Source organism: Trachinotus anak, unplaced genomic scaffold (genome assembly GCF_046630095.1).
Source record: "Trachinotus anak isolate AG129_WGS33_773 ecotype Australia unplaced genomic scaffold, CSIRO_AGI_Tana_v1 ptg000032l, whole genome shotgun sequence".
NCBI classification, from domain to species: Eukaryota; Metazoa; Chordata; class Actinopteri; order Carangiformes; family Carangidae; genus Trachinotus; species Trachinotus anak.
The window spans coordinates 19,557,249-19,584,040 of NW_027273883.1; the positions used below are offsets into that span (position 1 = coordinate 19,557,249).

Consider the following 26,792-nt stretch of genomic DNA (forward strand, 5'->3'; position numbering starts at 1 on the left):
CTCTGAAGATAAACACTGGAACAAATCTTTTTCTGCATTGAGTGGTTACTTTTTAGATCACAATGACTGTAAATGTCTCCTAGTCTTTCAAAGCTACAGACTGCGATGAGTTTCAGTCATGACAAGTTGCGTATGTTCAGCCATTGCAGTAACACTGGCATTAAAATTAGAGAATTGTACTTAGGCCTACTATATTAATGTTTGATATCTTTATCATTGTCAGTGAGGCACATTTACCTACTTCCCAGTTCTAATTTCACAGTCTTACACATTTTGTAACATGTTATTATCGGTAAAATATCACAAAGACTGGAGCATGAAATCAGGGCTCTGCTTCAAGTTGAAATGAGCAGTGATTTTCATGCTGTTGTTCTTATACATTTGTGAGCTAATTTTGTCGAGATAGCAAAAGTTTTTGAACAAATCCAGATCAGCACCACCTTTCATATATCTGGACATGAATGTATCTTTTCTCTTTGTTTTAAAATGGGTTTCATTCACAGGGGGCAGTGCTCTACAAAGTCTTTACACAGGTTATATAACAATGTAAGGCACAGTAAGGTCACAGTAAACCGGCAGACACTCTCTAAGCCCTGATGGGAGTGTTATTCTGGTGATGTCTTTGTGAGGCTGATAAGATGGAAACAATTCACGGATGCATTGGGAAGCAGCAGCTTCGCTCTCATGCACCTTGGCCATGATGCTTGAGGATCCCCTGCCCCTCCCCTGGAGCTCGGAGGAGAATCTGATAATAGGCTGCTATCTGTGCGTCATGGCCACGAAGAGAGAGCAGCGGTGAAACTGGAGTGCGCCTCTACACTCGGATAAGTCCGCCTCCACATGGCTCAGGTTTTATCTTCTGCTCCCTCCTCGACCCCAAACACAACATGATGTCATGTGCTGGTATGGGCTCAGCTTCGCAGGTTGTTTCGGCCGTGCCTGAGAGAGTTTTTATTTAGTTAGAATATATATATATATATATATATATATATATTTTTTTTTTTTTGTGACTTGAACTTGATTTGCAAACGGGACCAGGAGGACCAGAAGAATCGCTTGGTGAGTAAATATATTTTCATATGGGATGTATTAATATATATACTTAGGCTAAGTTTTAAATTACACTCTCCCACTGAATATTATTTTCAGTGTAATAAATGAGAAATTAACACATTATTTGCCCTAAACGCAATAGGCCTATGCATTAATATATTCTAAGGAGTTATTTACAGGGAATTAAGCGACATGAAATGATTTTTTTATGTCTATACACAGATATTGGCTGTTTGTATTCCGCTATTCTTTTTTTTCTCAATAGAGTCGTTTAGATTAGTTCTTGTCATTTCTCACATCGGACTGTCTGATCCAGGAAACATCACAGGTTTCTTCAAACGGAAAAATAATTGGCTATTTCCCCTTTTCACGTCTGGTGTCCCGGTGGGACACAGAGCCGCATCAGATCTATGAATGAATGCAAATTCATTAACTCTGAATAATAATATAGGATTAACAGCACCACATCTCTTACAAAGAAAGTAAGTCTACATATGTTTACAATTTGTTTTTCAAATTTTTTTCTTTTTATAGATATATGGCTTGCCAACCTAATAACATTCAATTATTTCTGGAAAGATGTGGAGTTATATCATTATGAAATGTAAAAAAAACAAAAAAACAAAAACAAACAAACAAAGACCAAAAACAATATTTGCTTTTACCGAAGAATTTGCCGCTCAGGCTTCACGAGATTCTCTCAAAATGTGCCACGGATTTCGAGAGTCGGGGGCGAGCTTTCACTTCACACCGCAAAACTGCCCCCAAAAATCTGTGCGTTACTTCAAGTTTGTCAGATGACTTACAAGAAACTGGCTCTTACCTGGAGGCGAGTCTTCTCCAATATTATCCAAATAAAACAAAGTTTTTCATTTATTTCTGAATGTTGCCCGCATACACACTTCCCCATTCAGTTGCATGACATGGCCTGCAAATTCTTCTGGTCTGAACTCTTGACCTGACAGCCTCCCAGCCTCTCCTGGTGAATTTCAACACGGTGCCTTACACTAAAAGTAATTGAATAGCCTATTTACCGTAATGACCATAAAACGGAGAAGAAAATGATGAAATTAAACAAATAAAGGGTGAAGAGCCCCCTACGCCAAAGATGACTTTTTTAGTTAAAGCCGCAAATGACCGATGAAGGAGACAATGACTGAACATTTCAAGTTTGGTGCAGACTTCACAGCCGCACTCTGATACGCCCACAAACATCTTCAGCTTTGATATGACGGACACTTTCCACAAACATCTCAGTGCGTTGCGCACTTCTCCAGCTTGGCACTTGCATCAGGCCTTTCATACGCTGGTGACTCAGGCAGCCAAATGACTTGACATGTAGCCTGTAGGCTGTCCTTAACCCTATCTGCCTCTGTCTCAGGGACTCGGACTGCAGTGGATGCAGGCAAGAGGAGGCTTTTAGCAGAAGACACCTCAAGTGAAATAGTTTGAGTGATTTCCGAGGGGGAAGAAAGTCCCTGGAGAAGACCGGTGTCAGCTCAACGAAAGCCACCAACCATCGGAGACGAGACTGAGTGAAGAAAAGCAGCCATGCTCGGCGGTGAAGGAGAGAGCAGCACCTTCCCCTCGACGAAGGAAGCAGCGGAGGAGAGGCGCAAGTCTCCGGCGGTAGATGGGGATGATCCGGCTGCTCGCAGCAGGTACGCGGAGCACGGGATGGGTGCTGACCGGTACTACCTCCCTCCAACAGTTTCCAAACAAAGCCCAGAGGCAGCGAACCCCTGCTCCTTTATCCCCTACACTCCCGGTGGGACGGTTTACACCCCGTCCAACGCTGGCAGGTACCCCTCATCTCTGCACCTGGGCTCCGTGTTGCCAGCCGCGGGGTTTTCTCCCTCCACAGCCGGTCGCAGTCACTTCAGCTCGGCTTACCAGCTCGGGCAGAGCCCCGGCTGCATATACCCGCCCTACACCGGCTCAGGCTCCGCTCTCGGCAACATGAGTCTCACCACCGCCGGCCCAGGGATGAGGGCCCAGGTCTACCTCTGCAACCGACCGCTGTGGCTCAAGTTCCACCGACACCAGACCGAGATGATCATCACCAAGCAGGGCAGGTGAGATGGCAGGAGTGGTCTGCAATCGTGGAGATTAAACTTTCTTTCTGATTCTCATTCAGTGTTTTTTTTTTTATTATTATTATTATTATTTTTTTTTTTTTTTGCTGTCTGATTCCATTGATTTATTATGAATGCCAGATAATGTGATTATGTTTGAGGGGAGTATCGCTTGTTCATTTTATATTTTTGCGCCGTGTTTGCAGACGCATGTTCCCGTTTCTCAGTTTCAACATAGCCGGTCTCAGCCTGACAGCGCACTACAACGTGTTTGTGGAGGTGGTGCTGGCTGACCCGAACCACTGGAGATTTCAGGGTGGCAAGTGGGTCACCTGTGGGAAGGCGGACAACAGCAGCCAAGGTACGGAGACAGGTCGATATTTGGCATTTTAACATTTCATTTAACCACCGTGTTGATTTCTTAGTAATTGAATCCTTTACGCCCCTATAAAAAAAAAAAAAAACCCTGAAATGCGGAAATTGTAAGATTGTTTAATTAGCTTATTTTCTATTTGCAAAAATAAAACGATATGCCTATAGGTTGTAAAATATAGGTGTGCAAGCTGAATCATTTTATTTTCAACGAATAACCCATTAAACAGTCTCTTAACTTGACTTTTGTCTGTACATGAATGTATTTCTTTATTTCAGGGAACAAAGTGTATATCCATCCAGAGTCTCCAAACACAGGGGCCCACTGGATGAGACAAGAAATCTCCTTCAGCAAATTGAAGCTCACCAACAACAAAGGCACCAGTCACAATACTTCACAGGTGGGCTCAGCCAAACTCGGAAATAAATTCACCTGAATTAACATTTTCAACCCTCATCGAAGATTTAAATGGACTGAATGCAAATGTCAGAATGATCTTCGATGAACTCTAATTAATTACTTGTTTTTTAGCATCAACGACAAACGTTCAAATATGTTGGATTTTTGCTCATGATAGACAAAATTAACCGCATCCTTAATTAATATAACAGTTGAAGGCCATTTTCAGTTTTTATATTTGTGTTTGGAAATGTATTTGATATGATGCAGCTGTTCTCAACAGAAGTTGTGCAATCGAATAGGGCCTATTTGAATTAAACAGGTTCATCAAATAAAATGAAATCAAGTGCTAGATGCTAAATTCTGCTGCCAGTGTTATAAATAAGTAAGCCTCCACCACTCCTAGAAAAATAACCTTTATGCGCAAATCATTTGCTTACGTTCAACAATTCACGGGTGATTTTTGTCTTTATTTTTTATTTTTTTTTACCGTGCGTGCAGATGATTGTCCTGCAGTCGCTGCATAAATACCAGCCGAGGCTGCACATCGTGGAGGTGACGGAGGACGGGGTGGAGGACATGAACAGTGACGTTAAGACTCAGAGCTTCACTTTTCCAGAGACCCAGTTTATTGCTGTCACTGCCTACCAGAACACGGATGTAAGCAGGAAAATATGTGATTTAAAAAAATATATATATATTTTTTTTACTCTTTCTACTCTCTTTATTTGACTTATTTTACCATTTATGATTTCTATTTATTGAAACTGATTCAGTGGACATGAACAGCAATATCTAATGTTAAGCACATGTGTGCTATTTCCTTATAGTTTTATATGTTTCTGGTTGATAGACCAGTTGCTTCTTTACATTAGTTTTCTCTGTATTTTCACATCAGAATACCTTCCTTATTCTTGCATTTTGCTTTCTTTCAGATCACACAGCTGAAAATTGATCATAACCCTTTTGCCAAAGGATTCAGAGATAATTATGATTCGTGAGTATTCATTGTCATGCTTTGCTCTTAAGTTATAAATTGAATATCAATACAACATCTACACAGTACCAAAACTTATCAAATTATATGTTTTATTGCATCAACTGTTTTACTGGTTTGTGATTTAAAAAAAACAAAAAACAGTTTTAAGTAAAGTGTGCCAACTCATTTTGATAGAAATTTTTGAACCAGTTTTTTTTTTTCACCTAGACATTAACCTTTCTTGACCTCAAGTTCATAAGTATTTGTATTTTTTAGGATGTACACTGTGCCAGAGAATGACCGCCTCACCCCATCTCCAAATGACTCTCCACGTGCCCACCAGATTGTCCCTGGTGCCCGCTACGCCATGCAACCCTTCTTCCAGGACCAATTTGTCAACAACCCTCCCCAGAATCGCTTCTACAACAGTGAGAGAACAGTACCGCAGACTACCAGCCTCCTCTCACCTCAGACTGAAGATGGAGCTTCGCAGAGGTGGTTTGTCACCTCCATGCAGCAAGGAGGAAACAGCACTAGCACCAACAACAAGCTAGATCTGTCACCTTATGAGGGTGAATACTCAAGCTCCCTTCTTCCTTATGGTATCAAATCCCTGTCCATGCAAACATCCCATGCTCTCAGCTACTACCCAGACTCTCCTTTCACCACCATGTCTGCAGGGTGGGGGTCCAGAGCAGCATACCAGAGAAAGGTGACTCCAAGTCTGCCTTGGTCTCCCAGACCCAGTCCCACTGCTGGTTTCCCAGAGGACTCAGACAAAGTTAAACCACAGATAGAGGAGGAGGTGAATGGCAGTGGAGGCCTGATCTCTCCATGGACAGAGACACACACGTCAGCTCTTGCCCTTGACAAGGCTGATTCCTATTCCACGGCCTGCAAACGAAGGCGTTTGTCCCTTAATGGTCCAAGCACAGAGGACTCACCCGCTGAGATCAAGTGTGAGGACATTGCCTCAGCTGCCACCAACAGTAGCTCCTATAGCAAGGAAACCCCCTCATCCAAAGGCATGGCAGCTTACTATTCCTTTTACACAAACCCTTAAATGATTTATCTCCAAAAAATACAGCCTCATGTTGTAATTTTGGTTGTTCTCCATCTGCGACCATGAGTAAGAAATATTCTTTTGCTTTTTTGGTATGTGTGCACCCAGAATTTGTCTTGGTGTTGAAAAATGTTTTTTTTTTCCTTCTGTGGTGACACAAGAAATATGAAGGACACATTTAAATAATGGCATTAAACGTCATGAGACATGTGTGGCACAATGAGCATTGCCACCTTGAGATGTAGTCTTATTTTGTCCTTCTAAAGTCAATCTGTTTTCCTTGGATAAATATTTTTTGAACACCCCATTTATGTAACTCTGTATTTGCAATTCTGAAAGTGCCAAAGCATTTGTTTAAATTGCCACGTTTAAAAAAAATAACGACAACAAAAAAAAAAACAAAACAGTGTTATGTATGTTTTATTATTGCATACATTACTGTAACCGGCTTCACACTGAGATTACGTGTTTACAGATTATTTATTGAAGGCCTGTTGATATGAAAATCATGCACTCTTAAATGTGAAAATACTATGCTGTATATACCTTCATTGCAGTGTTCAGATATTTGATAATAAAAAGCATAAGTGTTGTTTGGAATATGTGAGTAGTTATTTCAAGTTAAATCCCCTTTGCCCCTTAGAAAATGCAGACACAATACACACATACATAATACACAATACATTAAAATACAGTATAGGCCTATTTTACATATAATGGACTTATGTGTACATTTAATATTAAACTTTCATTTGGTATATGAATGCAGCACTTAAAGATTGTCTGTAATTACACACGATATAATATTCTGTGAATTTATGAATTTTGATTGGTTCATTGCGTATAAGAGCCAAGAACCTCAAGAATAAAAACCCTAATTATTTTTTTTTCTTTAATGAACAACAAAAGCCAAGTCACAAAATAAGTCTTATTAATCAGACTGTTCAAGGGACAGGTTATGAAGCATAACTTCATGTCAGTATTATTTGTTTCTGTGGACTCTGTCGCACTCTAGTGGTCTTTCATTGTATTCACAGCCACTAAAAACCAATCATGACAGCAGCCTGTTGAGTTGGGATGGAGACACAGTGCCCCCTTTACAGCAGTGATTTCAATCTCTTCTTAGCGATCAGAGGCCGAAAAGTAGAGTTTTAACCTTTTTCTTTTATTTTGAAGAATCCCATTCCTACTCTGATCATGGGAACACGACTCACATTAAATAGCATAGGTTTGTGCAGTATGTCATTCTTATAACCACAAATATGCATAATTACGGTGCTGAGCAGAGGACGAATAAAAAGACAAGAAGTAGATGGACCTTTATTAAAAAAAAAAAAAAAACAACAAAAACAACACTTAGTTGCACTTGGTTTGCCAGTGAATGTCCATAGGATACCACCCATAAAACTGTCGTTTAAATTTAACTTAATTAATGTCGGTGTCCCTGGGTTTATCATATGCTTTAACATTATAACATCGCTTAGAAAAATTATAAGCCACCTTTCTCCGCCTGTTTTGGGGGGTTGTGTTGAAACCTGGCAACCAGACTAGCAGCCTACAGAGTCAACGGAGAGTTGACAGGAACAACATCACTGCTCTGAGATCACATTATTTATAGAGAAGCATTGCCTCACTCAACCAGAAAACCTTCAGTTTTCCTGCGCTAGCGTCTGACAGTTAATTCACAAGGTCAGGTCTACCACAGCGAGATGTACCGTCTGTGTAAGTCGACATACGTGTTACTCTTTGTTTAGCGTGAGTTTATCAACTGTGCTAGCTAAGTTGGCTAAAAGCACGATTAGCTTGCTAGCTGACCCGCTAGCGTATGCACTGACGTTAGCCAACGCAGATGCTAGCGTCATGATGTTTTTTGTTTTGAATAACATACAGCTGGCAAGCAGTATTGTGTATTATGTTTAACAATAGGCTTTTCAACAAACTGACTGGTTTTAAGCTAACGTTATCTAAGGTCATTTGCCTGGTGAATGTTTGCACTAACCAGAAATGTAACAAAGCGTTGTCGTGGACTCTTCATTAAGACAACACAACAACACACTGCTATCGGTTTGAGCTAACTAGCAAAAATGTTAAACACCACACAACATTGGGAAAGGCCTGTATGAAGGAGTTTAGTGACAAGTGTGAAGCTGCGCTGACAAACTGATATAATTTTTGGAAATCTTTTAACGCTGCTGGTGCTGTTACAGAGCTGTAGCTGGTTGTCGTTGGTTGGCGCTGATATGGGGGAGTGTCGTTAACTATTGTCAGATAGGTAAATTAGTTATGTGTTTGGAGAGTAACCTTATCGAGGAGTATGTGTTACTCGGTTATATAATTCTGTTCAAAGATAAGATGTTTACAAGTGTTGTCAAAGGGGAGACAGTGTCCGTTTCGCCCCCTGACTGTGTGTGGGTATGAGGGTGTCTGTCCTCACATGGCACAAGCTTGACACAGATTTATTGATACAAGGCGAGTTCAATTGTGTCATTTTGCCTTCTTTGTCGACACGACGAATACTTTTTTTTGAAAAACTTCTTAGTGGTATGTCATTTAAAAGTATGGGTCCTGTGGTGTAATATCGGCAATGACTTAACACATTTAAATAAGTATAGGCATTAAGTATTTCAGACTGACAGAATAAAAAAAACAAATAATAAATGAATGTGAAGTGACCTATCATAAGTCTGTTACAGAGAGTGAGGAGGAGACAAAGTCCTGTCCCACTCTGGTCCAACCTCTTTTACCCTTACCTCCACTCTACATTGGATTTCTAAAAAGCTGAAACTTGACTGTGGGAAATTATGGTTATACTTTAAGCTGAAGAGGTATCTGCCTCTGTATGTGACTGCACCATGTGAGCACCTCATAAGTGTAAACATGTATACTTATTGCTTTGGTAGCATTAGATAACTAATGTTACCACAGGAGTGTTCATTGACCAAATATATTTATGCTTGTAAATCTTTGTTTCTTTTTTTTCTTCAACGTGTTGCTCATTGTGTCATGTTATTGTAATGTGACACTGAAAATCTTTCCAAATCACAGTGAGTAATACCTCTTCCTGGAAAATGACCAAGGGTTATGGAACTACGGGAATTAACTCCTTTTTCTTTCTTATCTGTGACACACATGCACAGTATCTTATGTAGGTGTTGATTGCTGTTAATGTGTAAAGATTGGCTGATAAAAATGACCATGAGCCAGACCCATCCACACTTGACTCTTTTCACATAAACTGTGGAAAAAGCATATAACATATAGGGTGTTGGGCATTGGGGATGTACACTCTTGTGGTATTTGGGAGCATTTTTTTCTTTCACTTGTGTACACAACTTGCCTAAATCAAGAGAGAAATTCTTGTGTATAAGGATTTGCATAATAATGATGGTTCCGTATGAATGAATTTTACTCTCATGAAGTAGTGCATACTGTGCTGTAGGAGACAATGTTGTGTTCTGTGGATTTGTGCTGTAGCTCACCAAAAATACATAAAAGCATCACACTGGCCAACAGTCATGACCATATGGTGCTCTGGTGGAAGCGAAATGCTGACTCGCTGCATGTTGTTCTTGAGTTGAGGATCTCTTGCTTCACAATGACTCCTAGCCTCAGTAGGATGGGCAGCATTGGCACAGAGAGGCGGAAGCACCTGGTGATACCAGAGGAAGTCTTGTCCTTCTCTCTGTGTGAGGTTTGCTGGCATTATGTTTGGCTATTCAAAACAAAAAATAAAAAGAGGATTGCAGGGAGGCAGTTTATAGTGCATTGGTGATGCTGACACAGGGGCTTGTGGCAGAGCAGCCTGAACAACCTTGGAGATGCATCTCTCATCCTTATGATACCGAGGGAGTGGAAGTGATTTATACCCAAGATGCAGGGCTGCTTTTCTTTAAACAGTGATAAAAAATACTGGATTTCAATATTGGAGTTTTTCACTGACAGACATGCTCAGTGACTTTTTTTTCTGCTAGTAGGGCCTTGTTGGACTCAGAAAGCAATAAAGGAATTTAACCAGTTTTTTCTTCTTTTCTTTAGGACCTTCAGTATGCTGGTCAGTCGGATTTGAGCAGGTTGAACACGACTTAAGAGGCTGCTTTGTCAGTCAGAGCTTGAATCCACGGTAGGAGAAGAGATGGGGAACACAGCGACCAAGTTCCGAAAGGCTCTCATCAACGGGGATGAGGTGCTGGCCTGCCAACTCTATGAGAGCAACCCGCAGTTCAAGGAGGCTCTGGATCCCAATTCTACATACGGAGAGTCCTACCAGCACAACACTCCATTGCACTATGCTGCCCGGCATGCCATGACACGCCTACTCAGGTCAGGTTGTGGCCTGGACAAAATCAAACAAACAAGCAAGCAAGCAGACATAATGCTTATATTTGGAGTGACATATTTTTGGACTGGCTTCTGTTAGTGAGGGAAGAATGCACATCTAAGCGTTGATAGATGAAGGACTAATATGTTGTGCTATAGGTTGTTGCTATGATACTGAAATTTTTTTTTTTTTTTTTCGATTTAATTTTTTATTGTATTACTGTATGTGGTACCCATTCAGATATCAGGTGTCCTTTGAGCTCTTCTCTTACTTTTTAGCAGTGTGTTGATCAACTGGTCCCATCTACTACTGCATTGCTGCATTAAAAGAGAAATCTTTTCATGTTTCATCTCTATATATCTCTGTCCCATCTGTCTCTCCACATAGCCATCTGTTAGCAGCTCTCAGGAATGCAACATGCTGGGGTGGAATAGGATGGGACTCCAAGAGCTTCCCATCCGACAAGCTAACAGTCTTGCCTGTGTGTCTCTTCTCAGGCCCTATCCTTTCTTTGCTGATATGATGCTTACTCACTCTTTGCATTCATACATGACTTTGAAAAATGCAAGGTGTATTTGTAAAATGGCAGCAAATAACCCCGAAGTCAAGTGAAAGCAAAATATATGTCTGGATAGATGGATGGATACATATGACAGCCACAAAACTGCAATTTGGATTTCCGCATGGGTCTCTACTGTGTAATTCTGTAGATTTAATTTTAATTATTATTAAGTATACTACTTAAAATGGTTTAGAATGTACAGTTATGGTGAAACTCAAAGCAGTTGTGCATAACAGAACAGTGATATTGGTTATTGTTATTTTCACAATTTGTTTGGGTTGGCAGATGATGGAATGATTTTAAAAATGAGAAGAAAAAATGCAGGGTAAAAATCTTAAACCCCAAGAGGCTACTTTGACCAAAAAAAGTGAAACATTTACTAAAATGTATTGGCTTACCACCAACACCAAGCCATTTCTGGGTCATTGAGCTAAAGTGTGAAATCAACTGTTTTTCCTCTCCTTGTCTTATATTTTAGGTCTTTTCTGCTAAACAAAGATGGAAATCCTAACAAGCGTAATGTGCACAATGAGACATCTCTGCACCTTCTCTGCATGGGGCCCCAGATCTTGATCTCAGAGGGGGCCTTGCAACCTCGGATCTCACGGCCATATGAGGACGAACAACGTCGGGCTGAATGTCTACAAATCATCCTAGCATGGACTGGAGCAAAGCTGGACCATGGAGAGTATGAGACTGCTGATGTCAATGCCACTGACAACAAGAAAAACACCTGCCTGCACTATGCTGCTGCCTCGGGCATGAAGTCCTGTGTTGAGGTGAGATTACAAAATCCTATGGATATTTTTCAGTCTGGACTAATGTAAAATATTCACAAGTAAGATGTTTTAGGTATAGATTACGGGCTTCATGGATAGAAACTGAAGAGCCTCAATAAAACAGGAAGCAATTTGAGTGGAAGGAAGATAAAAGAGGCCAGAGTAACCCTGATGTTAACACATATTATTCACTATCACTATCACTATCTGCCCTTTTGTACTGTGATGATTTGTAGAAGTGTGGCCTTGTGTTAGATCCAGTTGTGACCCTGGGTAAGGGACAATAATTTGCAAGCTCACATCTGTTCTTTTAAGTTTGATCAAAGCCCTCCCTGGTGAGTTTTGGGAAGATGCTGTTCAACGCAGAACCTCTGTCAATCCCTTTGGAGAGAATGCGTCACATAAAAGTCACAGATAAATTAAGCTATCATTGTGTTTGTATCAGTATCTGCCTTTGTTAAGAATTCAGTTTTGAATTGGAGCTTGTGTATACCCTAGCTGTGTAATTCCCATGATGAAGGAGTTAGTTTACAATGTGAACCACCACAATTATAAGTTGAATTCAACTATGGCTACCCAACTAATTGTTAATATTCAAATTTGAATGCTTTATATCATTAATTTCCATGATTCATAATTATGAAATTTTGTACTGTTGAGTTTAATTTTTTTATTCTGTTTATTTTTGAATTTTCCATGAAAGCTGTACAGTGGCATATACCAAAATGAAAATAATAAACAGCCATTGCTATTGTAAATATATATATATATATATATATATATATATATATATATATATATATATATATATATTTCTTAAATTTTTGTTCAGAGGCACCACAATAACAATCAAGCGCAAACCTTGTCTCTCCTGTACTTTTAAGAAAGGCAGCACTTCTGAAATTGAAATTGCGCAATTCCACTCCTGGGTTCTGAAACTAGAGAACTGGAAATAGTAATCATGAGCTCAGTTTATATCAAAATGATTGTGATTTGTACTCCTGTCACAGTTGTGTAGCCTTTACTTCAAATACAGAGTTAGAGGTACTCAGCTGTTGTAATTTAAGGTGTTTCAATGTACATATAGAGCAAGTGAGCTACATGTTCCTGCATACATTGTGTGCCCCATGATTCAAAGACAGATTTTGTTTTCACTTGCTCAGGCCCTGGTGCAGAGAGAAGCGGACCTGTTTGCGGAGAATGAAAACCGCGAGACTCCATGTGACTGTGCAGAGAAGCAGCACCACAAGGAGCTGGCCCTGTGCCTGGAGTCACAGATGGTCTTTTCAATTGCCCCTGAAGCAGAGGGTATAGAGGCAGAGTACGCAGCCCTCGACCGAAGAGAGGTAGAGAATAACATACCAAGAGGCAGTGGGTATACAGCTTTCAGTTTGTCCCCCTCAACTGGTGTCACTTCCAACATATGTCTACCAAACTTTTCTATGGTCTCTACTGTACTACTGCAAAATCTATAAAAGACCCCAATAGTTTTTTTCACCGTTATTGCTGCTTCAGTTAAAACTCTTTTGCTTAATTAATATAATTAAATTTATAAATGAGTCACACAAAATAGTCTGCCATTATGCAGTAGTAATTGTCTATATTTGATTTTTGTTTTAAAGGGGATATGAAGCAGACAATCAAGTTAACATGATTTGCTAAATTGATTTCCTGTCTAATCAACAAATATGTAACAAACACCACAAATGTAAGCATAGAAAAGAAAAAAGAAACCCCATTATATCTTTCGTAGCATAATACAATGCAAACAGCACTTGGGGCTCTCCATCAGTCCTGCACTGCCATAACGTACAACAGCCACTTCATGACAGATATTATCAGCTGATAATCAATCCCTAAAAACTAGTAGTAGTAACTATTACCTATTACATCACATAGTAAAAACACAAAAATTAAAGTAAAAACCAGAATAGAAATTAGACATTAAGAAAAAGATGCTAGATAGATAAATAGACTTGACCCTAAAGGGAAATCAGTGTGACAGCAGCCACTTGACAGAAATCAAACACAAAAAACATGCAGTAGGTAAAAGATAACAATACAATTAAAAGCTTACTTATATACAACTAAACTGACTAACTTAAATATGAAAAAATAAATAGTATAAATAAGAATAGAATAGAGACTGGAGATATAACTATAACTATACTATACTATTTGCTGAGTATACTTTGTTCAATGATGTTAATGTGCTAAAATACACTGTACATTAGTGCAAGTCAGATGTATGTTACTGTAGTAAGGTACATGATTGTCCATGGAAGTTATAAATAACTGTGTGTGTTCAACCTGGTTCAGAAATGTCACTCCAAAATGGTGACTCACCAGCTAGATAGCCAAGTATAAATTACCAATGTAAATATGTTCTATCTATGGTTTTAACACCTTTTTAAAATTTGATTTTTGGCAAGAGGGTTTATCTAGTACACTTGGGTACTACCAATGCTAAAACATGCTGTTTCATGTCCTCTTTAATGCCTTTATTCTCTTCTCCCACCTTCGTTCCTTCCCCTTCTCTTCCCCTGATTTATTCTCTTCTCCCACCCTTGTTCCTTCCCCTTCTCTTCCCCTGATCTCACCATCTATTTTCCTCTGCTCTTTCAATACTTTTCTCTGCCAACCTGGCCTGATTTTTTTAACCTTACCATTCCCTCCTCTGTTATTCTCCTTGTCATCACCCTCCCTTCCTCCTGTGCTTACTCTGTCCTTTCCTCTCCCCTGGCCTCTTCTTTAGCTCTATGAGGGCCTGCGGCCTCAGGATCTACGGAGGCTCAAGGACATGCTGATAGTGGAGACAGCTGACATGCTTCAAGCCCCACTCTTCACTGCAGAGGCACTGCTGCGTGCCAATGGTACTATTGAACACACAGAGATACACATTCAGTCACTCACATGTTAAAGGCAGAGTACCCATCCCTCGACCGAAGAGAGGTAGAGAAAATATTGGCTTTAAAAATATTGGCACAGGGAATGTCCTAGTGGCCTAGTGCTTAAGTCAAATGCCATATGACTGCAACAGGGACAGAGGCTACACATGAATATTGCTTTTTCATCTGAGAGATGCTTTAAAGACTCTTGAAATGTTTTTTACTTGTTTACTTGTAAAGAAAGCATTTATTGTTACATTTGTCTTATGTTTAATGTATATGGGGATTTGAGAGGCCTTGTCTCATGTAAACTTCTTGCTATACTCCAGTGATTTCCTGGCAGTCAAAGACAAGCACAATGTGAACAGCCTTTGTTTTCTAAAAGAATTCCACTTGTATTTTGCTTAGTGGAGTGTCATTGTCACATGCTCTAGATGCTGTTTTTAGTGGGCTTGTCCTCTCCACCAAATATGTGAGGAAAACACTGGCTAATCCACAAACGAGCTATGCATTTTTTATTTTATGCTATTTTGTCTATATTGTTGTTGCTAATATAGGTTTATGGAGTTGTATCCTGCACATTTGTACTATTTGTTTATCTAAAGGCTTTATTATCTTCCATTCTTACTAAAACGATAGTGTGCAGAGGAAAGTTGCTCTCTTGAGCTACATCATACATCATTGCAAAAGAGCATATATTACTTTTTAGCTTATGCTGTATTTGTAAATATAACTAGGCAGCTTAATCTCTATCCACCACAAATAAGTAATGACATGCTCACATGAAAAATGTTTGCAAAATACTGCCATATCTCTGAAACTAAGTGTTTGCCATTTTTTCACTCACAAAACTAAACTGTATGTTTTCAGTGTAGATTAAATACCAGAAGGAGAATGAGATTGGAGTAACAAAGGGTGTAAAATTTTATTTGCCTTGCTAAATCTGTTGGTGTGACGTAATGGTAGTTATGAATTAAAAGCCAAGTTACACGCCTTGTTAAGGGTTTAACACATCCACATTCACACACAAACATATCCACATCCACATAGCTCAGGCCGTATAAAGTACAGCACATATGATTCTGTCCAGTCTTTTTCGAGTCATTGATTTGATCCTACACTTGTAACAACCAATACCAATAGGCCAAATCAGTAAAAGCATTTTAACCTAAGTACGTAGAAGGAAGTTCATTTTGGCATATTCTCTGTGCCAATAAATGTCAGTCACTGGCCTTGAACTACTCCACTGATATTCTTGTAGCTTAGGCTTGGCCAAGTACTGAGAAAGTGTGTCACAGTTTTGATTTGATTTGCAGCCTTAAGCCACCAATTCTCAAACTACTCTGGCTTCACTCAACCTAGCTAATATAATCTGTGCGAAGAACTTTAAATGCTCAGAAAGTTTTGTCATTTGATTTTAAACCTTTGAAAACCTTCACCTTATTTAGCTCAGATTGTGTTAGTAGAGTAAACTTCAAACAGATGTGTCACAGTTTGGGGTTGATTTTCTGTCTTTAAATACCCCATTCTCTAATGCATGGGGCTGAATGGCTGGCTGTAGAGCTGTGTGTGCTACATATTAGACATATTGACCCCAGAATGATGCTATATTTGTTCACCTCTATCATGGGAATGCTGGCTGTCTATTTAATAAGGATGGAACATTTTAGGATTTTTGTTCATCTCTACAAGAAGGGTTTTTGGACTTATGTATCATTAATTTCTTGTAAAAACCTTAACAAATTTCCACATTTCTTACTTTTATATTTCCATATTAGACATTTTGAGTTTTCTTATCACAATGGTGGTGCTTTCTTTTGCGAAGCTGCAAGCCTGTCAATCTTTCTGTACTTCTGACAATTTGTATTTCCCAGCTAATTTTTGATATTTAAGACTAAATGTGAAGACTTTTATTTCAGACCTCTCTTAATGGCCAAAAGCATGAAGATAGGGTCATACTCACTGATGAGTTTTAATTGAATGGAGATGGGGGAAATTGTTGCAATATTCATTATCTAAACGAGGCCATTTAGAGTCTTAGGCATTTGATTAGTGGTGAAATGTGTCTTGAGGCTGATAATGGCCTAATTGCACAGTTGACCGGGTCATGTTCCTTATTTTAGGAAGGGACTTTTTCGTCAGAGTATTTGCACTCTGGCACAGTCCATTCAATATTTATACTGAAAAGCTCTCAAAGCTGTTCTTGTGTTAATGTAAAACAGCTATTCTAAAACAGAAAACCAGATGGCAGCAGGTCTATGTACTTGGATGTTTGAAAAGCTTAGGTGGCAATGTTGCCACTGGAGTGGGATTTGTGTGGGCTTTGATGGGTACAACATTGTGCTTGCTGCTTACTGAATCTTAAAATGCCTCTGTCTTAAATAGAAGACAGGAGCGACTGAAACAATGTGTTTTGTAAATACATTTTGTTTGGATAAAGTAAAAGTACAGTCTTGTTGAATAGAAATTCTGCCATATGTTGTCTTTGATGTTTATCCATATCTGCTACTTCAAGGAGCTTTTTGTAACTGGGACTAGTCTGTTTGCATATCACATGGATGAAAAAAGTTAGGGTAGGGCAGAGTTTTTGTTGCTTTAAAAGACCAACTCAACTGGCTATTCTAACTTTATGCCCAACTTTTTAGGCATTTGGCCTTTACTACATTGTTCACTTCTATTACAGAAATATTTGCCTAGTTTCCCTCCCTCAGCTTATTTATTTATTTAACTGTTGTCCAAACCTATTCTCCATACCTCATTGTCATGTGCTCATAACAAAACTAATAGGTTTCTAATTTTCTTTGATTATGCTGTTCTGTTTTTTTTAACGTGTTAAAATTTTTTTGTCTTTAATTATGTCTTTACTTTTTTGCATCAGATTGGGACAGAGAGAAGCTCTTAGAGGCCTGGATGACCAATGCAGAGGAATGCTGCCAACGCTCAGGGGTACAGATGCCCAACCCGCCTCCAAGTGGCTGCAATGCCTGGGACACATTGCCCTCACCCCGGACGCCACGCACCACCCGCTCTTCCGTCACCTCCCCAGACCAAATCAGCCTAATGCCTGCCGATGAGGAGTCTTCTCTGGTGAGTGATGTCCTCAGGTTCCCTGTCACGACTATTCGCCAAATTAATTCAATATTAGGGCAGGAGAGAAACTGAAATGGGCACTTTTATACTAGCCAAATGAGTGTTGGGCCCCATAAGTCAGACAATCATGCAAATGAAAAAGGAGGGTCTAGTTCTTCTATACAGAACCGTCTGCTGAGGTTTCAACACTTCTATAAAGGAAATGATTCATAAGACTGTACTCATTTATCAAAATAGATGGAGCATCCGGTGTCCACTACCCTTGCCTGAAATCAGGCACGATCCTCTCCTCTGTTTGTCAGAGCGGAACATTTCCTGAGTCTTCTTGAGACTCCCATCGCAGTCAACCTTCAGTCTACCCCCAGGCATTGATCAGCAGAACTGTTAACTTTCAGTTCCCCTCACAACTTAAAGAGAATCACATAGGCATCACCAAATCAATGTATTGATAACTCAATCTAAAATGTTCATAATGGTTCATATGTATCACTTAGTAACCTTGCCTTAGATTCAAGTTTAACCAAGAAGAGTTGTTTCAAAACAGTTTTTTGGGGGGGGGGGTTTGGGGTTAAAAGGTTTAAGAAAACTTTAAATGACAGTAACAGATGTGGTAGTTGAGAACATAATTTTAGTGAAGTCTGTCATATAACTGTACTCATCAGCGAAGAGCCATCAGATGAGTTTAAACCACAGAACATGTAGCCACAGGGAGCAGCAAGTTTTCCTGGCCAAGAAGCTGCTACAGCAGTAAAGGCTAGCATGGAACTGCACTAAATGTAACTGGCAGTGTACTCATAAAAACTGTACTCCAATGTTTATTTAAAGTGAGTCCCTACAGTGCCACAGATTTCCTGAAGTGTTTCTGCTGAATTCTTTAAATTTTCACCACCACACCTGTCTTTCTGCATAATGTTGCATTATTTCCCGGCCCTGTATTGCTAGCAATCATTAGTATTCATGCCACTGATCTCCCCCACAAACATAAAGACAAGCAAGACTTCCTCTATGCCTAGGAGATTCAGTGGTTTGGTAATTATGGTTTGGCAAGCTCTGAAAAAAGAGCATGGAAATACTTTTGAGAAATGTCATTAGTGTATAAGACTGAACTCTCCATAGGCCTGAAAGGGAGCCCATAAAAATAAGTAGAAAGGACATCCTGTTGCATTGTTCCGTGTAAAACATTACCATCAAAAGTCGGTACGCAGGGAGATACTGAAGTGGCTAAGGTATGTTTTTAGCAAGGCTGCATAAGTGTTGCTGTGGCTGTCTGCCAATTGTTTTCACTGTAAAGAAAACATGAACAGGTATCTCATGTGGACTTTTAAAGAGATAAAACAAATATTTTGTTACATTTCAACAACCACAGCTCCCATGAGTCACAAAAATGTAAGTGTGCTGTCAAAACATCATGGAAGGCATACTTTTGTCAGCTGTTGTTGTTAATCTGCATGTCCACAAGGTCATCGTAGAGGCATATTGACCCCCAGCTGCAGGAGGGTCAGCACACCCCCTGTTTCATTGCCTACCGTTACTCTGATCTTGTCTGGGATTTCTGGGATCATTATCAAACATGCTGGACATTTTCCTCAGCAGTCCTCATTGTGAGCAGTTGTCAAGGTGACAATTACGCCAGGTAATTTGAACCAAAGGCACCTGGCCTTTAGCTAATTTTATGCTGTAGGCAATTTGTCTTGTTTGACCACTCACTTTGTAGGACTGTGAATGAAGGTCTCAGGTGTGTTGGCTAACAATCAGTTTCCAGAGGAGCTCAGCAGCATAGCAGGGCAAAGTCAACTGTCCTGTCATCTAATTAGTGTTTGGCCTAAAAATATTTTTTTTTCAATTTAAAGTTTTTTTCCAGAAACTTTACTGTGTTAACCACCTGTAAATTTAGTTTTCAGTGTTGAAAACTGTATTATGAGTTTTTTAAAATGCTAAATGTCAGCAAAAAATATTATCCACGCTTGTTGTGACTCTTGTACATGGTGCATGGTTTGCAATGAATACTGTGGATTGTATTGTAAATACAAGCAGTGGCAGCAGTGTAATGTATAAAACCATGCTGGTACAGGTTGAGAGATTCAGTTAATGTTCACATCAAATGTCACAATGGGAAAAAAATCTCAGTGACTTTGAGTGTGGCATGATTGTTAATGTGGAGTATTTCTGAAACTGCTGATCTGGGATTTTCACAGGTAACAGTCTCTAGAGTTTTTACTCAGAATGGTGTGAAAAATAAAAAACATAGAGTGAATGTTAGTTCTGCAGACAGAAAAGTCTTGTTGATGAGAGAGGTCAGAGGAGAATGGTTAGACTGATTCCAGCTAACTGAAAGGCTACAGTAACTCAAATAACCACTGTTTACAACTGTCGTGAGCCAAAAAACATCTCAGAATGTACATCATGTCAAACCTTGAGACGGATGTCCTGCAGAAATCTGAAATCTGAGGCTGCAGTTGGTACAGGCTCACCAAAACTGCTGAAGGCTGGAAAAACGTAGGCTGATGAATCTGGATTTCTGCTGAGGCACACAGATAGTAGGGTCAGAATTTGGTGCCAACAGCATGACTCTGTGGACCCAACCTGCCTTGTTTCAACACTCCAGGCTGCTGGTGGTGTGGAGAATGTTTTTGTGGCACACTTTAGGCCCCTCAGTCAGTCATGGTTTGCATGCCACAGCCTGTCTGAGTATTGTTGCTGACCATGTGCATCCTATTATGGCCACAGTTTACCATCGACTTCCAGCGGGATAATGCGCCATGTCACAAATCAAAAGTTATCTCAAACTGGTTTCATGAACATGACAGTGAGTTCAGTGAACTTCGGTGACCTCCCCAGTCACCAGATCTGAATCCAGTCGGACACCCTTGGGACGTGGTAGAAAGTGAGATTCACAGCATGAATGAGCAGCTGACTAATCTACAGAAATATCGTGATGCAGTCATGTCAACATGGAGCAGAATCTCAAAGGACTGTTTCCAACATCTGGTAGCCACGACGAACTGAAGCTGGTTAGAGAGCAGAGAGCATTGTCCAGTATCAATATGGTGTTCCAAAGTGCTCAGCAAGTGTAAGTTGGAACTTCACTGTAAGCATAAAAATGGCATTTCCTTGGACATTTATTGTATTTTAGAATTTATATGACATTGACATTTGATATTGTTCATCAGGGTCTTATGACATTGCGGCCTGTGAGGAAAATAGGATGTGTCAGAAGGGATGATCTGGGTGATTTATCCTTTAGTGGACATTTCAATACAGTGTTTCAGTATGTAACTAGACTGTTGATAGCTGAAGATGACAGACTTGATTTATCAGTTACTTTATGAGAAATTATAGGTTGCATTTGCCTGACAGGGTCTTTTGTGGTGGCACAGAGAAGGAGTTGAACTGCACTGTGCCAATCGACTGAGTCTACTCAAGGGCCTGTTTAAAGGTTACAGTTGATTATATCACATTTTGCTCTTTCACAAATCAATACGTACATTGTTGAAGTACACTGCGTCCTTCATGTCTTCTGTGAGGGTCAGTTTTTCACTGTAATAAGGCCTGTGTGTGTGTGTGTGTGTGTGTGTGTGTGTGTGTGTGTGTGTGTGTGTGTGTGTGTGTGTGTGTGTGTGTGTGTGTCCTTATTTGTATCTGTGTGTGTTTCAAGTGTCTGTGGGTGTGGGAAAATAAATCTGATGACGGAACAGAAATCATCAAAAGTCATCATTCTGGCTTGGGCTGGCCTTTGGCACAGTGTTTTCTTCATACATCAAGGACTATCATTGTGTGCAGTTAAGCACATTGACATCTTATTATGACATGATATTCTCTGCCTAGCCAAACCACTGAATATTGAAATTAGGCCACCCGTCACCACATTTTGAGATGTCCCAGTCTGCCCATTCTCCAGATTGTTGAATTTCAGGCTAAAACTTGACAGGGATGTTCGTAAAGGCTACTTGGGTTTTCATATAAAGTCAAAGACTGCAGGATTGTAATGGAGGACCTTTTGAAATAGCATCACATAGTTTTAAGAATTGCTCAGAAAATTGTTTTTATGGCAGGCTTTATTTATCTAGATGGACTTGAAACAATTTGTATTGTGGCCTTAAAACAGATTGTATCTTTTTTCTTTTGTCTTACAGTGCGGCATCTGCATGTCCTCCATCTCCATCTTTGAGGAACCTGTTGACATGTCCTGTGGCCATGAGTTCTGCAGAGCATGCTGGGAAGGGTATGCTGTATTTTGGTGTGGCCTGCAGACTCTGTGGATTGGTTTGGGATGTCCTTAATTTCCTTCCACTGATCTTTTGTGTTGAGTTAATGGCTACCTGCAATGCATGTATGCTTCCTCAGGTTTCTAAATCTAAAGATCCAAGAGGGTGAAGCCCATAACATCTTCTGCCCGGCCTTTGACTGCTACCAGCTTGTGCCTGTGGAAGTCATAGAGAGTGTGGTGTCTAGAGAGATGGACAGGCGCTACCTGCAGTTTGACATCAAGGTAAACAAGATGAAAAACACAGATGTGCAAACACAAAACAGATTTCTTTAAACAGTGAGCCTTCTACACAGAATATTGAACCTGTAGGCTGTAGATTGTAGAATGAATATAGATGCCAGTTGAAATAGCACAAAGGGGCAAACCCTGATGAAAGTAAACGCCCAAATCATAGAAACAAATACATTTTCTCATATAAGCTGCACAGGCACATCATTGCATTTTTGGGATTATTATTTTCCTTGTTGGGTAAAGACTGAATCACTCACAAAATAGAGCAGCACTTAAGACCTGTTACAGCTGCCGAACTGACTCAAAAACAGAAATGTGCACAGTGTAGGGGACTATTGTAGCACACGTCAACATGTTTTTATCAGCTCAATTTGTTATCTTTCAGATTTTTAAGTCACTTGTGTGTACACCATGGCAAACCTCTAAAAAGTTAAGGATTGTTTCAATGATTTTTACAGACAGAAACCCTCTAACCTGTAACTGGTAATGTTGTGGTAGATTTAAGTGGAACCCAGTCACCCTCACTAAAATACCTATAGTTTAACAAAAGATTGTTGCCAATTGGTTTAAATCTTTGCTTCTTCTGTTACAGGCATTTGTGGAGAACAATTCAGCAATCCGCTGGTGTCCCGTGGCAGGGTGTGAAAGGGCTGTGCGACTAAACGCCCAGGGTCCTGGGACCTCCAGCTCTGACCCTCTTAGCTTTCCCCTCCTTCGGGCCCCTGCGGTAGATTGTGGCAAAGGCCACCTCTTCTGCTGGTCAGTACTCAGTAACACACCTTGTATTTGAAAATGTAAACATTTCTGTAATTGTGTGTATTATAAATTATGGACTTTTGTTTTTGTATTCTAATATAATAGTAATAGAGATGACTGAAAATCAAACTTCTGAAAGTCCAAGAATATGTTATTATTAGCCAAAAAGGCTGTTTATTACTATAGAAAAGGACTAGACACATCAGAAGTGTCTGTCTGTTTCTATGTTTATGTGTCAACAGATGCATCTGCATGTTTTGCTGATAAATTACACACAGTACCTCAAAATGATAAAACGTGCTTAGATTTTTTTTTTTTTCATTTTAAAATCATACAAATTCCCCAGTGCTCTATGACTGTGAGAGAAAAAGTTTGAAATCACCCACACATATCTGACAGTTGGGTATCAAGTCCAACCAGTAACTAGGAAAGAATGGAGCCAACCAAGAATTCAATGGCCTCTGCAACAGAGAGCTGTGATGCTCTGTTGGTAACAGCACTCCATCGATCATTTCTAAATGATAGAGTGGCAAGATAGAAGCCATTCTTGAGTAAAAGGCGTATGACAGCCTGCCTGCAGTTTTCCAAACAGCAGTTTAAGAAATCTGAGAGTACGTGGAAAAAGATTTTCTCATCTCATAAGACAGAAAATGGACTGTTCAGAACAGAACAGGTCAGAGCACCAAACACTTTGGTAAAAACCATGTACCACTTATTATTAGGCCATTACCAGTCTTTATGCCAAGCAAGGCTAACCTTCGTCTAACACAAGCTACACACTTAACTAACAGACAGAGATATATTGATATTATCTATATTTCCTACAACTGTAACTTATAATAGAAACTTCATAAGATATGTATGTAGAGAATGTTTTCACAACAAAACTACTCATTATGCTCATATTTGTGGCATAAACATACATAGTCTGTTTGTTTGCATGGGTGTCCAGTCATTTTTGTGTGCACACATTTGAAACCACTCATTTTATCTCTTTGCTTGTGCTAGCTTAGTTGTATGCTCAAGGGAAGAAGAGCCGAGATGCTGTGTAGTTCTCCACCTTCTTTCCTTTGTATTCATTCTCCTAGAGCCCTGCAGAATGCCCCCACAGCTCCCTCACCATCATATCATGGCCTCAACCCAACCCTGTTTAATACTACATAGCTCACTGCGCCTCACCCCACTATATGATTCCTCAAAGTGGTCGTTTGGCTCACTTGTCAGGTTCATTGAAGAGTTCAGTTGACATGACATCTGGTAATGGAACTGGATGTAACACAAGTCCAACTTCTATAGTTCTCCTGACACAAGGAAGGCAGGAATGGCCAGTTGATGGTGGCTGACAGTTTTGACAGCGCTGTGCGATTTGGTTATGGTCATCATTTGTCTTGATTTGAAGAGCCAGATGTTTGCATCGAATAGTTAATTTCAACTCCATCGTTCATCTTTATTTATGTGTGTGTACTCCAGGGAGTGTCAAGGTGAGGCTCATGAGCCCTGTGACTGTGAGACCTGGAAGTTGTGGCTACAGAGAGTCTCTGAGATGAGGCCGGAGGAATGTGAGTATTGATAGTAATTTACAAATTTTAGCTTTGGGGTGTTAAAGACGTTATGTTAGATCTGAATTTACAAAATGTACAGTGTTCTGACTTAAACTTCTGAGTTTATGCTGTTTCTACAAATTTAATGTGAAATGGTTTTAATCAATAATTGCTGTATATACATTTTTATTTTATCCATTCTTCTTCTATTCTAACTCAGACTTTATACCAGTAGAATTATTTTTAACTACCAGGTGGTAAATTGTTAAAACAAAAACATTCAGTTTATTAGCCATTGCCTTTACTTGCGTGGATTTTTTTGGGTTGCAGTCAAGTGATTGATTGGGAGGTAAATTGTCTGGAACTCAACCATAGTAATTACAAACAGTTTAGCACAAAGCCAATTAAAATCCACCATGCTGATGATGAATTATTAATTAAAATGAACAACCCACTCATTAAAAATATGCAACCTTAAGAACCAGTAATTGGACTGTGGGCAATCTAATAGATGATTTAAAATGGCCCAAGCTGCTCCACCGTGCCACTTCGTTGACGAGACTGTCGAAAGATGAAAGCAATACTTTTGCTTTGGAACCATCTTCCTCTTCGATTTCCCCAGATTCTGTTTTATCTCTGCATTTCAAACGACACATCAGAGATGCTTTGATAATAGCCAATTATTCTGTCTGTGTGTGCGGGTGGGTGGGTGCATGAGCATCTTGGGAGATGTTAGCAAAATATTAAAGGAATACACATTAGTCAGGCAGGACAATTTCCCACTCAGTGCAGTGGTCTGTTTAGATGCCGTGGTAATAGCCATTCTCACTCTGTCTCATTATGCCTTTATTTGTTCTGTTTACCTCCCCCTCCTCCTCTTGAAGTGGCTGGTGTGAGCGAAGCTTACGAGGATGCAGCTAACTGCTTATGGTTGCTCACTAACTCCAAACCCTGTGCCAATTGCAAGTCCCCTATACAGAAAAATGAGGGCTGCAACCACATGCAGTGTGCAAAGGTAAGTTAGGCTGGGAGGTTAGACATACCTGTCTTACTAATGCAGTCATCAGGTGCTGGTTAGTATGTTTTCAATTCATAATGATTAGATTATTGGAAAATTACCTGAATGAACAATTCACAAGTGTTACCTGTGTGTGACTGTTGACATTTAATCTAAAAATATAGCCATGAAAATCAAAGTCTGAGATAGAATACGGTGCAGTTGTAAAGTTACAGACACATAACATACAGCCTTTGGCCTTGCTGATTGGTTCATAGTTCACTTAGAGCTCAGCATGGGGATTTTTATCAGTGAAATGTGATAAATTATATTTAGTGGAAAACATAGCTTGAGTAGCTTTAGTAGGATAAGTATCTTTAGAAAAATTTGTCGTTTTATCAATAGTGTATAATGTAGTTTTGACATCACATTCAAATAAATCAGGCACATTTTGGCATTTTCTGCTTTATTTGATAGTATATTAGTAAAGAGAGACAAGAAAGGCAGGGAAGAGAGAGGGAATAACATGCAGCAAAGGATCCAGGTTGGATTTCAACCCAGGCTGCTGTGGCGAGGACTCAGCCTTAATACATAGTTATGTGCTCTACCAGTTGAGCTACGGAGCACCCAGACACTGTATTTTCATTAACATTGGACGCCCATTCTCTTTTGGTGCAGCCCGGGCAGCGTTTTGAGGTTCTACTGTTAAGTTACATTTGGCTGCTGTTTTGTAGATGACGTGACTCAATTTTATGTAGGCTCCAATCTTGCCCCCATTTCTATATTTTACTTTAATATCTCAATTAATTGTTAGTGAGAGTGTTGAAACTGGTGTTGTGTGTGAATTTCTTTGAATAGTTTACATAGTGCAACAATAGGATAGCCAAGTATCTCTAGACTACATAAATATTCAGACATACTGCAAACACCCACAAGCATAGTGACATTATAAATTCAAGCTCTCTAATAGGTGGACCGTAGTTCGGGTCCAGACCTAGACACTGTCCTGTCTGGACCTGGACCTATAACCTATAAAATATCAAGGATTATTGTGCAGACAGAGTGTTTCTGTTTTAGCCAGCACAGACTTCTAATCTTTACAGCACTAGTAATGTGATGCCACGTGGCCAATCATTGTGACTTGAGTTGGTGAGTGAGATACAGTTTATTTTAGTTTATTTTCCTTGAAATGAAAAAAGAGCATTTATATTATATTATCAAACTAGTTATTTTTTATAATCTTTCCAGTCCCCCCACTTGCAGAATGCTATCATGTACACCAGTAAAGAGACTGACAAATCATTATGGGTTTTTTGATTTGTTCTAACAGCCCACCGATGCTGATGCATCCAACACTGATAAGAAGTTACATATTGTAGTTCCTAACTGGGATTCAACTTCAGTGTACTGGTTTTATGTCA

The 26,792-nt window shown here is 39.7% G+C and overlaps 2 protein-coding genes across 5 annotated transcripts in view; both read left to right on the top strand.

The window, feature by feature from the left end:
• Positions 1–200: 200 nt before the first annotated feature.
• Positions 201–6,542, top strand: eomesb (eomesodermin homolog b). Of its 3 annotated transcripts, none has more exons than XM_071470378.1 (7): positions 201–1,059; positions 2,435–3,128; positions 3,335–3,489; positions 3,780–3,901; positions 4,402–4,560; positions 4,836–4,897; positions 5,156–6,542. In XM_071470378.1, the coding sequence occupies exons 2-7, from the start codon at positions 2,605–2,607 to the stop codon at positions 5,940–5,942; spliced, it is 1,809 nt and encodes a 602-aa protein (XP_071326479.1). In that variant the 5' UTR covers positions 201–1,059; positions 2,435–2,604; the 3' UTR covers positions 5,943–6,542. The 3 variants fall into 3 exon arrangements, with proteins under 3 accessions (XP_071326479.1, XP_071326480.1, XP_071326478.1); XM_071470379.1 differs by lacking the exon at positions 201–1,059 and having other exon boundaries at positions 1,585–3,128; positions 5,156–5,451; positions 5,560–6,542; XM_071470377.1 differs by lacking the exon at positions 201–1,059 and having other exon boundaries at positions 1,597–3,128.
• Positions 6,543–7,484: 942 nt separating this feature from the next.
• LOC139612709 (ankyrin repeat and IBR domain-containing protein 1-like) overlaps positions 7,485–26,792 on the top strand; it is a 33,492-nt gene continuing 14,184 nt past the window's right edge. The window contains exons 1-11 of one of the 2 annotated variants that reach the window (XM_071468567.1): positions 7,485–7,664; positions 9,978–10,262; positions 11,301–11,601; positions 12,765–12,947; positions 14,357–14,474; positions 17,368–17,576; positions 21,713–21,801; positions 21,924–22,068; positions 22,670–22,836; positions 24,304–24,392; positions 25,259–25,389. In XM_071468567.1, the coding sequence (XP_071324668.1) occupies positions 10,075–10,262; positions 11,301–11,601; positions 12,765–12,947; positions 14,357–14,474; positions 17,368–17,576; positions 21,713–21,801; positions 21,924–22,068; positions 22,670–22,836; positions 24,304–24,392; positions 25,259–25,389 (1,620 nt within the window). In that variant the 5' untranslated portion in view covers positions 7,485–7,664; positions 9,978–10,074. The remainder of the gene's footprint in view (positions 7,665–9,977; positions 10,263–11,300; positions 11,602–12,764; positions 12,948–14,356; positions 14,475–17,367; positions 17,577–21,712; positions 21,802–21,923; positions 22,069–22,669; positions 22,837–24,303; positions 24,393–25,258; positions 25,390–26,792) is intronic. The other variant, XM_071468568.1, reaches the window with a different exon arrangement.

Bases quoted from the DNA above. Each gene is read 5' to 3' on its own strand.
- eomesb (XM_071470378.1), top strand. From the start codon at position 2,605: ATGCTCGGCGGTGAAGGAGAGAGCAGCACCTTCCCCTCGACGAAGGAA. The intron at 4,561-4,835 runs GTAAGCAGGAAA...GCTTTCTTTCAG, and splicing joins CTGCCTACCAGAACACGGAT to ATCACACAGCTGAAAATTGA. The intron at 4,898-5,155 runs GTGAGTATTCAT...TGTATTTTTTAG, and splicing joins TTCAGAGATAATTATGATTC to GATGTACACTGTGCCAGAGA.